We start from the raw sequence: 11,016 nt of genomic DNA, 5'->3' as shown, positions 1-11,016 counted from the left end.
ATAGTGAGAGCTGAAAAACCTTACCCTTTCTCTCTCAACTCTATTTTGAACCAGTTTCAGACACAAGTCGTCAAAACCCAGTCCTCCCAAACCATGGAAGAACAGAAATCACAGTCGGCCACCAAAAACCCTAAGAAGGCCAACCTCGTCGACCACCACTCCATCAAGCACGTCCTCGACGAGTCTGTAACTGAGGTCATCACTCTCCCTCGATCTCTTTGATTTCAATTTATTTATTTTTTTCGATTTTTTTCTTCTTGTTCATTTTTCTCTGCAATTCGAATCAGATCGTAACGAGCCGTGGATATGTGGAAGACGTGAGGATGAGCAATCTGAGGCTGGTTATGGGGACCGTTATCATTGTGATTGCTCTCTTCGCTCAGTTTTACAAGAAGAAGTTCCCGGAGAACCGAGACTTTCTCCTCCTCTGCATCGCCTTATATCCTTTTTGACCTAATTGTGCTTATTTCTGTTAAGTTGATGAGAAAAACGATTGAATTGTATGGAGAACTGATTTGATTTTGTATTTCGGTTGGTTTTAGCGGCATGAGCACTCACACACAGACACATAGTGGTTAGTGGTGTATTGATGTTGGATGAAAATGTGTTTTATCTTTGACTCTGGCAAGTATGTGGTGTTGAATGGGATATTGCAGCTTATTATCTACGTGAAGGAGAAGAATGCCATCCTCTTCACTTATCCTCCAAAGGTGCGTTTCTCTTTGGGATTGAAAATGTAGCTAAGTGCTGAACTGAAGGTTGAAGTTTACTTGTGAATACTGAATTTTTATGTGTCTTCTCGCCAATATCTCAGTTTTATACGATCATAGTATATTTGTTGGTAGGGGTCTGATTTGATAAACTATGATATCAGTAGATATGCTAGGATTGTCTTTTCTTTTCTTTTTTTTGGTTCCTCAGGTGTAGCTTCATTTTGTTAGACTGATTATTGAGTTTATTGGCACTACCTGTGACATTGTCCATGACCAATTCAGTGTCACCTCATTACCCTTGTCTGACAGTCCAGCCCATTCAAGGCCTTTCCTTGAAATTTAAAATGTAGCTTCTGTTACAGAAAGAGTGGCTCTAGCACCTAAATTTATGATATAGTGTTTGCTTGGGATTGCTGAGTGAAAGTTGAATGATGACTTAATTCAGGGTGCTCTGTTGTAGCTATAGACATGCATGACCACCTAATAAATGATGCTGAAAGCTATCAAATTTTAATTTGTAAGTGCTATGATCTACAGTTGTCTCAGTTATTCTAGTAGTCAAACTTTAAAGGATAAAATATTTAATGATGAAAGTTTATTGTAACTAATTGTTAAATGGTCAGGACACAGATGTGGCTAGGTGAGTATGTATGCCTTATTCTCAGATCTTGTATTCTGAGTACAATTTTCTTGCTCAAGTCTTTCAGAGGTAGAGGTGGACTATGGAGATGTCTCTAGTCAAATGCCCGTCAAGGATTTTAGTTTCCCTTTAGCTTGTGTTTGCCAAGCTGACTGTAGTTAGGTGTTTTTACATGTGTTGTGTGTCCAAGACAGATTACTGCCTTAATGATCGGGAGATTTTGGCTCTTATTTCTGGTTGACAGAACATGTTTATCCCTGTTAGGAGCATGATTTTGAAACAACATTTTGGTTGCGTTTGTTTACCTGGATACAGAGGGTGGATTTGATTAATGATCTCCAATCTGATTAGGAATTGTGTTTGGATGTATGGACAACTTCCAGGCAGATTACTTATATCCAATCAAACCTTGATATCAAATCCAGTTGAAAAGGTCTGATATAACTTATCCAATTGAAACCCCGCACTCCAACCACTATAAAATTCAAATAAAAAAGAAAAAAACAATAGAACGCGTGAGCCTTCCGTATCGTCTTCAACCTTTAGTTATAACCATCCTCTGTCTCATCATCTTCCTCCATTGTACTTCCTGCCGGCTTTTCAATTTCGCCGATGTATCTGATCTTCGGTGCTCTGCAACACATCGAGATCAGTGGAATGGTAGAATTGTGCCGCCGGTAGACGTGGATTCTATCCGAAAGCATGGCTTATTCTGGAGATACCCTTTCCGATGAAAATTGAATTTCATCTGCATCTGCAGCTGCAGCTTATTCCAATTTTATTAATAATTTGAAATTTAATTGTATATTTTCATGGTATGAAAATCTTTTTGGAGTAGGAAAAGAAATTCTAATTAACTTTCTTTTAGTTGTTTAATTTCATTGATTTTGTTCAAATTCCTTATCCAGTCATGCCATTATCTGTTGTTTCAAACACTAGATAAGAACAGCAAATTCTAATCCCAAACCAATCCAATTTGGTTATAATTACCAATCCAATCTAGTCAACTCTGCCAAACGCGGCATTTGGGGTTTTAGAAGACAAAGACATGTTGGAATTTTGGTATCAGTCTTCCTTGGAATTTTGTGCACGGATAGAGTTACAACTTATAGAAATGGGTTGCCAATTTCTGTTTCCTACGTTTTTCTCTAGGTGGGGTTTTAACTTTTATGAGTATACGGTTTCTTTGTCTTGGCGTCTTGTTAGTGTTGACTATTTATTTACTAAACCCAGACATGAGCGCTGTTGAATTGCACACGCCACAGTCAAATTCAACATGTATGTATAACATGATTCTTCCTAGAAGTTTTATAAGTTCAGAATACTTGACTAGTGTGATTGGAACTTGAAATGTTTATGAACTGTATTCACTTGTGAGTTATTCTTGCAGGATTCCTTCACAAGCACTGGATTGGTGGTCTCTTCCAAACTTCCAAGATTCTCTGATATGTACACACTTGAGATAGCAAGTGCAGACCCCAAATCTATTTCTGCAAATCCACCAGTACAGTTTACCAAAAGTGTCACCAAGTGGTCTCTCTCTCTCTCTCTCTCTCTCTCTCTCACACACACACACACACACAAAACACAATGATCTTTTCTTTATGCACCCACGAAAAGCTTACGTTGCACAGGGGAGAGGATTATATGAGCATGCATGCTTAAACGGTTAATTTTTTAACATCGTAGGTTCACCAAGGACGGAATTTTGGTGGAGGGCCTCTTCTGGAAAGACGTTGAAGCGCTGATCGACGATTACCAGAAAGAACCAAAGAAGGGCAAGTGAGAGGAAACTACCGCCTACTCCATTTGTTGGGACGCTGGTTGGAACCCTGAATAGCTCTACTTATACTGTCACCTCATTAATGGATGTTGCTCATTGACAATATGGCCTTCTGCACCGGTAACTTTAGCGTAAAACTGAATGAGTCTGAAAATTTTGAACATTTACCATATTTTGTTTCCCAGCTGATCGAGTCAAGTATGAAATGCTTTAGAACTTTTTAAAGTATACCTTCTGTTATCCATTTCCTCGGAGGTGAGATATACTTTTAAATGGTAGATCTTTCCTCAGGCAAAAGGTAACCTTCAGTCTTTTTCTTTCTTGTGAAGCTCTCTTTTGTTTAATTGCGTCGGAATATTCCTGCCTTTGATTCCTTATCCCCCAATCAAGGTAAGAAAAAGGTGAAAATAGAAAACAATACACTCTGGCTTCAATAAAGATATATTAAAGCACATAACAGAGACAAGATATATATTATTAGCCAACTGGAAGTCCTTGGCATTATGAAAACATCAATGTTTGGCCTGAAACAAAGGTAAGGTACCAAACTACCAATCAAATTAGTCTCATACCTGATGCATTTCTTTCCACACTTCAAGTTAAAGGAAGAAATATGATGCCAAAACTGGAATATGTAAATACAGTAGAAACTCGATCTTTCGACCATGGCAACTTTAGAACTAATATTTATCATTGTGGATGAAGAAAATTATGAGCTGATAGTTAAACCGGCTGCTATATGAAATTGGGTGTCAGAATGAGAAGAAAAGTAATCACTTAGTTAAATATCACTTAGTTAAATGAAATTGGGTGAAACCGGCTGCTATATTTTTTTTTTTTTTTTTTTTTTTTTTTTTTTTTTTTTTTAAAAAAAACCCACCCCATTCCCACCCTTGATAGGGCTCGAACTCCTGACCTCTTATATATGAGACCAAAGCCTTACCACCTCACCAAACACACACACCCCCACCGGCTGCTATATGAAATTGGGTGTCAGAATGAGAAGATATGTCCTATATATCACTTAGTTAAAGTAATTACTATCAATATTTTTACATCGAAAAAAAAAAAAAAAAAAAAAATTTCATAACAACATCTTTAACCTCGTCACCTATGCTTTCATTTTGCGAAATTAAGTGACTGACGTGGCTCCTCTCGTTGAACACAAGCAAAAGTTTCTGACGTGGTGCCTATGCAATCCCGCCCCGGATCTGATACCGATATTAGAGTCGCATTTTATAGGCGGCCTTCACGTCCGCCCTAGTCCCCTCTCAATGTATTGGGTATATATGACTCCCTATCGCCATTCGTGTCCTTCCATTTTTGCAAGACTCGGTTTTGTGGGAGATATTTTTTCTCTCTCTAAAATCCTCCCTATCCTCCTCTCCCTCTCCCCTCATCCTCACGCGAGTTAATCATCTCCGTTCTCCAATTCTACGATTCAATTCTAGTTTCCGATTGAGATTTTGAAAGCTGAAACGATAATAATCACATCTAATTAGGGTTTCGAATCTTTCCACGGCGATTTAAACTTCTTTTTCCGATGACCGGTCATAGAAACGAAGACTTTCACGCTAACGACGAGATCGACGGCGTCGATCGCATTTCCGATCGGTCAAACGCCGAGGAATTTGAGGACTCGTCGGCCGCGAACGAGGGAGCGACGTCGTCGGGGAGTGAGATTGGGCTGGAAGAGCGGTTGACAGGGATACTGGTTGAAGGAGGGGACGGAGATCTGTTGCTGCAGCAGAGCAACCGAGAGGACCGGGTTTTGCAGTGGCTTCAAGCGCTTGATATGCAGGTTATGGGCGCGTGTCGCGCAGACGAGAGGTTGAAGCCTTTGCTGAAGATGAATGCTTCGAACGATGCCGCAGAAGGTCGGTTGCTGGCTCAGTTGACTCAGGTATATGCTATAAACCACGATCCAAGATAATTGAGTTATAGAAATTAGGCTAACTTGATTGCTGCATGCTTGGTGAATTGGTTGAGCTAGGTTTTTTGAACATTGATCGAAATAGGAGAATTGTTTTTGAGATTCGACTTATTATATTGATTTGTGGTTTGGTAAACTGATGGTCTTAAGATATTTGATAAACAGCATTTTGAGCCAGCGGAAGTTGGAATGCTAGCGAGGTGCTTCTGCATACCACTTGTTTCTGTTCGTGTTGGAAAGATCAACAAGCAAGGGATTTTGTTGTGCCCTACCAATTCAAAGTAAGTATATAGTATTGAGTTCCTGGTCCTTTTTTCTTAGTTGTATGTGCCTTTGCGGTGTTTATGGTTAATTTGATCATTCCTCTAGAAGTTGGAACACTACTGCATATTTCTAGTTGATTATATTGTATCTTGGATGCAATTTGAAAGATTGTAGTTGGCTAAACCATCTAAAAGACAGAACTGTTATGTTTTGTTGAGCAGTATTCATTCTGAAAAGACCATCTTTACGTCAAATGTCTTTTGTAGTTTTGGTCTTTTTGTTTAGAATACAACAATTTCAGAGTTTCAGATTTGCCAGATTAGCATAATAGCAAATTTTGGAATGCCTAATCCCTGATTGCGGATTGTTTAGGGTAGTAGTTAGAAAATAAATTAACCATGTGTGATTTGTAGATTCTAATGTTTGTTGTGAACATTAATGTATCTTGATGTCACCTTGCACTGCATGGTGGTTTTTGCAGCCGGACATGGCAAGACATTGTGGAGGTTAGTTTGATGATGTATTGCCATATTAGTTATGAAAAGAATTGGACATTCATGTTTGAATATTTAGCAGAAAGTCATGACCTGAAGCGTACTTTTTCTTGAATCTTCTGTGGTCTGCCTTTGTTTTCAATCTATCTTGTAGTTATCAACATTTTGCAAATGAATCATGTTCTGGTCATCCTCACATTGTTTTTCATAATGGTTTAGTTAACTAGTGGCAATATCAACTAGTGCTACTAAATTTAACGTGTGGATGAAACATGAGTTTAGCGGGTATACCAACTAAAACGTTTAGTTGATAGTATTGAGTAGGTGTACAGATGTAATGTCATGGGGGGTGTATATTAAGTCATAATGTTTTAGTGCTGATTAATGGTAACCATGTTCATTCTTCCAAGTAAATATATCTTTTGACTTGTAGGTAATGTGGGCGTATTCTATTATGATCTCTGAATTAAGAGGAACTAAAGGTAGTTTCAAGCCCCTATGTTAATAGCCTGCTGCTGCTTTTTTCAATATATGATTGGCGTTTTGATGGAAATCAAAATCGACTGAGACATTTTCATTGTCTCCCTACTGTAATCCAGAATCTGTTTTCTGATTCACATATAGCTATTCCTAATTAGACATTGTTGGACTATTTTTTCCCATAACATGGTTTTTAGTCACCATTTTTTTTTTACCTTTATTTTTATGTCTGTTTCTTTATCCACAGAAAAGAAACATATGTCTGAAATGGTGTTGTTTGATATAATTATAATTATGTCTCACAATATTTTATCAGTGAAACTAGTAAAGACCTTTTTTTCATTGATTGTACCTTTCTTTATGCTGGTTACTGGAAGGAGCTCAACCATTGTTGATGATACTCTTTAGTTTTCATTTTGTGATTTTGGATTTGAGATTCAAAATCTAGGTTTATACAACTCTAAATATCAATTTTTAATCAAGATAAAAATAAAGAATGGATAATTAGAAGTTATGAGGATTGTTATGACCTTTGTCTCTAAGACCTTTAACTTTAACTTCACCTTATTGAAATTAGTTGTGAATTTAGTCTTTTCTTCACCCCAAAAAAAGAAGAAAAAGAAACAAGAAAATATAGAAACTACAATAGTCGAGTCTGAGGGCAATGGATCAAGTTCTGGAGGAGTTTTTTTTGAAGATGCAGTCAGTCTTATGCTTATCTTTCTTTCTATTGGAAACTACTTTAAAGAGAGTTTGCGGTTTGTGCTGTTTTGTTATTTTATTTTCTTTTTTTACTTCATTTACTATTGCTAAGTTCCTGTTAAATTTATTCTGTCACAGGGGTAATTTGAATCTTACAGTCTTGCCAACATCCGATCTACGTCTTTCATTTGTTGGGGATGATGGCCATACAGATAGACTATTCACCTTAAATAGCAAATCCCAGTGCTCTGCTGTAGAAGTCAATGAGATTCCAGCAGACAATTCTGGCCGGTCTTTCATTATCAAAATCCCAGATGGTCGGGTTTTTCACTTTTGGTGCTCTGAGACATCAAAGCTTTTGGGAATTGAATTGATTTCGAAGGTACGTATAAGCTTGTGGGCTTACACTTATGCATTGACCATTGATATATTATACGGGTGCTAAACGCTGAAGTTATAAAGGGGGATCGTGAAGTTTGCATCTCTTTTGAAGTTTAGTATCTGTTCGTTGATTTCTAGAAAGTGGAGATAGCTATAACATGAGTGGATGCACAATATTCATTTTGTCAGTTTTTGTTTTTATGGTACTTGTCTGAGTTGTCATAAAATTAGTGTGTTTGTTTCTCATGCTATTTCTTTTCTGAACATCATTTGATCTTATTAGTCTGGTAAAGTGGTTGCTAATTGACTTTTCACCTGTGTTACAGATGAAGGATCTGATCAGGAGGAAGCCCTCTATTGCCGAGTTAACTGGAATCAGCGAGTCACGTCTTGGTTGCTTTGCAACTCACCTTCGTGCCTATCTGGTGGGATCAACAGTGGTTGGAAGCGGATCAAGTTCTGCACCCTCAAATACTGATGTTAATACCTCCAATATGGAGCTATTTGATACAGCTCAAGATGGACAACTCTCGTCAACATCATCAAAGTCGCTGCGTTCTCGACATAGTGTGAATCAGTCAATGAAGGCAAATTCATCGTTTCAGGGTAGCCTGAGTCCAAGGTCAAGCTCTTTCAAAGAGGGTCTCCCCAGAACCTTGTCATCCCTGAGGAATATATCCAGGGAAAAGTTGAGGAGGCGAGGGGACATTTATCTTTCAGCGGTCGATGACCCAACAATCGTTTCACCAGTGGCAATCAATGCATCTTGTTCAAATCAATCTGAAAATGACAAGTGTGTAGAAGTTGTCGCAAGTTGCTCATTATCTTCATCAAGTTTTCTGGAATCACTTGGAAAATTGACTGTCCAACCAACCCTGAACTCTGCATCTCAAATTCCATACATGGCTACTCCTCTTTTGTCCCCCTACTACTGTTGGTGCCCTCCCGGATCATCGGGTTTGCAGTACTCACAAGAACCTCCTGCAATCTCCGGCTCATCCATTGAATCAGCTTTGCTTCCACCACTTTCTTCTTTATTACCTGCCAGTATGCCCTCCTGTATGTTGACATCAAAACCTCCACTTAATTTGGCAGATTGTCCCTTGTTGGATTTCCCTGCCTTTCTTCCAGACCCACTCATCCGGTTGCCAAGGCCAACTTCTCAGCAAATCCCAACCTTCAATCCTTTGATTTGTGATTCGATTGTTCACATTCCTGTTATGGATATTTGCTCTTCCGGTCAAGGGTACCTTGTCAGTGCTGGCCCCGCTATTTCAACTGGCATTCCTCCCTTGCACTCGAACCTTATGAATCCATTGATTCCTCAAACTGATTCTATGTTGGAGAAGGGTGCAAGAGAGACTCTGCGTCGGCTGCTCATAAGTGGTTCAACCCAGAGTAGCTCACCGCTGATGGATGTATTACCTGCCATGCTAACAAATGCAGATGAGAATAGAAATATGCTTGTTGCTGGGAGCCGTGGTCTATACACTGGAACCAGCGACGTTGATGTAATTGCAAATAGCATTGCAGCCATGAGTATGGTTTCACTGCCTGGGATATCTACTGGTGGAACTGTTTTGGAGAATTGTGGCAGCAGCAATGGTTTTGACATACAGGATGAGGGATCTAGTGGATTGGGTGGATCCTGTTTGGAAGATCAGGGTACCTTCTGTTCGAATTATGGGATGAAAAGGACTGATGAATAATGTTGTAATGGAACGGTCTTTTTGTTGTTTCTTTTGTAGGCCTCTTTCTTAGTTCTACCGATGTAGATATAGTTGTTGGCTGTAGTTTTGTCTTTTCCAATTGTAATTAGGGGTAATCCCCACCTTTATGGCTGTGTTCCATGTTGTGCCTCTATTGTTCATTTTCATGATTACATATGATTGTATGAATGAGTGCCTGTTTTGAATCACATCCTTGGCCTTGTTACGATGTGCTTTCCGGTTCCATCGCTGATCTCCAGCTTTCTTCTACACCATGGGCTTTCGTTTCTCGTTGTAATCTAGGTTTCATCGTTTAATTTTGGGGATTTTGGACTTTCAATATGGGCGATTCAATTATGTGTTATTATTCTTGATAATTCTTCATTTGCTTCTGCGGTTTCTACATCAAATTTGATGTGATTGGCCTGCTAGCTTGCATTCGTTCAATTTGAGGGATGTTGATTGTTTGCCGGTGTTTTGAGTTTTGGGTTTCATACATGTCGAGTAAACAAGAAGCTCAGTGCTTAAGTTTCGATCTTATAAAGGCTTAGTGTTTGTTTCTTACTCAATGTGAGATATCTACATTTCAAATGGAAGTAAACCCAATCGACATATTCATATGTTTAACCCCAGAATCATCTAGATGGGCCATAAAGTCTGCATTTGAATAGTCTTGGTGGGATTGGATATGGTTTCTTTGCTCCCTTTTTGCTAGTTTCTGAATTGAAATCAGATATTACAAATGTATGAATTGGAATTCAAAAATTTACACCAAATGTATGATGAAGTTGATTACACTTGTAAAAATCGTATTTAAAAAAAAAAAACTTGAGCTACTGGATTTAATTATAATGTATCGATGTAGTTTGCAGAAACTCTTTATTTATTGCAGCACAAAAGTTCAAGATTGTGGTCATCTCTGTGTTTTTATATAGGATTTGGTTGCAGACTTGCAGCTGGTGTCTGTGGGCCAATTGGGCAGCTGTCCAAGCCTTTAACTGTTGTAATTCTATATGGCAAACAGTTTGATTTAATGGCAACCCTTTAGGCTAGAGGATTAGATGGTTCCAGGCTGCACAGGTGTTAACTTGGAATCAAATTATAAAAACATGTTAAGGAGATGCTACTAATGCTAGATTATGCTTGAGACTATTCTTAAGAGTGTTATTACTGATGAGTTTTCTGTTGGTGCATGTTACTATGTAACTACTATACTTGTGTGCATATATTCTGATATAGACATGCAAATACCGTTAACATCAGTCATATGAAATTTAGTTATATTTTGCTCAGTTATACTAGACCAATACTAACAGAAAAATCATGCTTTGCATACTCACACTCACATAACTGAATATTCTCATTATTTTTCATGCACAGTCAGACATTATTATGAGAAAATACACTCCATTAGTCTTGATCGATCTATGTTACCCACACCGATCGGCATTCCATATTGATGATGGTTGGTAGGTTAGGGAATGATTCTTTCATGTAGTTAATATCTGTCCTGAATTATTTTCAGAAGAGTCGTAAACTAAAAAGAGCTATTCTTTTCACTTTATAGGATGGGTGATGCCATTACATATAGCTATTTAAGGCCGAAGAACATATGTAGTGAGGCTTTTGTTGATTAAGCGATCGATGTTGCTGGAATCTGGTGTGTAATCTTCAGTATGATTGCATATGCTTCCCTTCTTTCAGCTATGGGTGAGACTTCTAAGACTACTTACGAAATGAGACTTGGCAGACCCCTCTACTTACTCTAGGATTGGATATGGTGATGAGACTTGCATCCCACTGTCACATCAGTCAGCTCGTTCTTTTGATTTGTTTTTGTTCTTATGCCTATAGTAGCAATTGAATGAACTTAATTGGTATAATTTGAATTTGATTATAGCAATAAAGATACGGTTT

At 38.3% G+C, this 11,016-nt stretch overlaps 2 protein-coding genes across 3 annotated transcripts; both read left to right on the top strand.

The window, feature by feature from the left end:
* Window positions 1-10: 10 nt before the first annotated feature.
* LOC112182916 (probable signal peptidase complex subunit 2) lies at window positions 11-3,444 on the top strand. Its single transcript, XM_024321476.2, has 5 exons — window positions 11-195; window positions 288-439; window positions 629-710; window positions 2,744-2,886; window positions 3,043-3,444. The coding sequence occupies exons 1-5, from the start codon at window positions 94-96 to the stop codon at window positions 3,137-3,139; spliced, it is 576 nt and encodes a 191-aa protein (XP_024177244.1). The 5' UTR covers window positions 11-93; the 3' UTR covers window positions 3,140-3,444.
* Window positions 3,445-4,447: 1,003 nt separating this feature from the next.
* Window positions 4,448-9,310, top strand: LOC112182914. 2 transcript variants are annotated; one of them, XM_024321475.2, is made up of 4 exons: window positions 4,448-5,039; window positions 5,235-5,350; window positions 7,148-7,391; window positions 7,717-9,310. In XM_024321475.2, exons 1-4 carry the CDS (start codon window positions 4,680-4,682, stop codon window positions 9,097-9,099), a joined length of 2,103 nt encoding a protein of 700 aa, XP_024177243.1. In that variant the 5' UTR covers window positions 4,448-4,679; the 3' UTR covers window positions 9,100-9,310. The 2 variants fall into 2 exon arrangements, with proteins under 2 accessions (XP_024177243.1, XP_040365778.1); XM_040509844.1 differs by having other exon boundaries at window positions 5,220-5,350.
* Window positions 9,311-11,016: the final 1,706 nt, after the last annotated feature.

This window comes from Rosa chinensis, chromosome 1 (assembly GCF_002994745.2).
Source record: "Rosa chinensis cultivar Old Blush chromosome 1, RchiOBHm-V2, whole genome shotgun sequence".
Classification (NCBI taxonomy): domain Eukaryota; kingdom Viridiplantae; phylum Streptophyta; class Magnoliopsida; order Rosales; family Rosaceae; genus Rosa; species Rosa chinensis.
The sequence above is the reverse complement of the archived record's forward strand: the minus strand, read 5'-3'. Positions and strand labels throughout refer to the sequence as shown.

Excerpts from the sequence above, each read along its gene's own strand:
- LOC112182916 (XM_024321476.2), top strand. The coding sequence starts at position 94 with ATGGAAGAACAGAAATCACAGTCGGCCACCAAAAACCCTAAGAAGGCC. Across the intron at positions 440-628 it reads CTCCTCCTCTGCATCGCCTT|GTATGTGGTGTTGAATGGGA; the intron begins ATATCCTTTTTG and ends TGACTCTGGCAA. Across the intron at positions 711-2,743 it reads TCTTCACTTATCCTCCAAAG|GATTCCTTCACAAGCACTGG; the intron begins GTGCGTTTCTCT and ends TTATTCTTGCAG.
- LOC112182914 (XM_040509844.1), top strand. The coding sequence starts at position 4,680 with ATGACCGGTCATAGAAACGAAGACTTTCACGCTAACGACGAGATCGAC. Across the intron at positions 5,351-7,147 it reads TTGTGCCCTACCAATTCAAA|GGGTAATTTGAATCTTACAG; the intron begins GTAAGTATATAG and ends ATTCTGTCACAG. Across the intron at positions 7,392-7,716 it reads GAATTGAATTGATTTCGAAG|ATGAAGGATCTGATCAGGAG; the intron begins GTACGTATAAGC and ends CCTGTGTTACAG.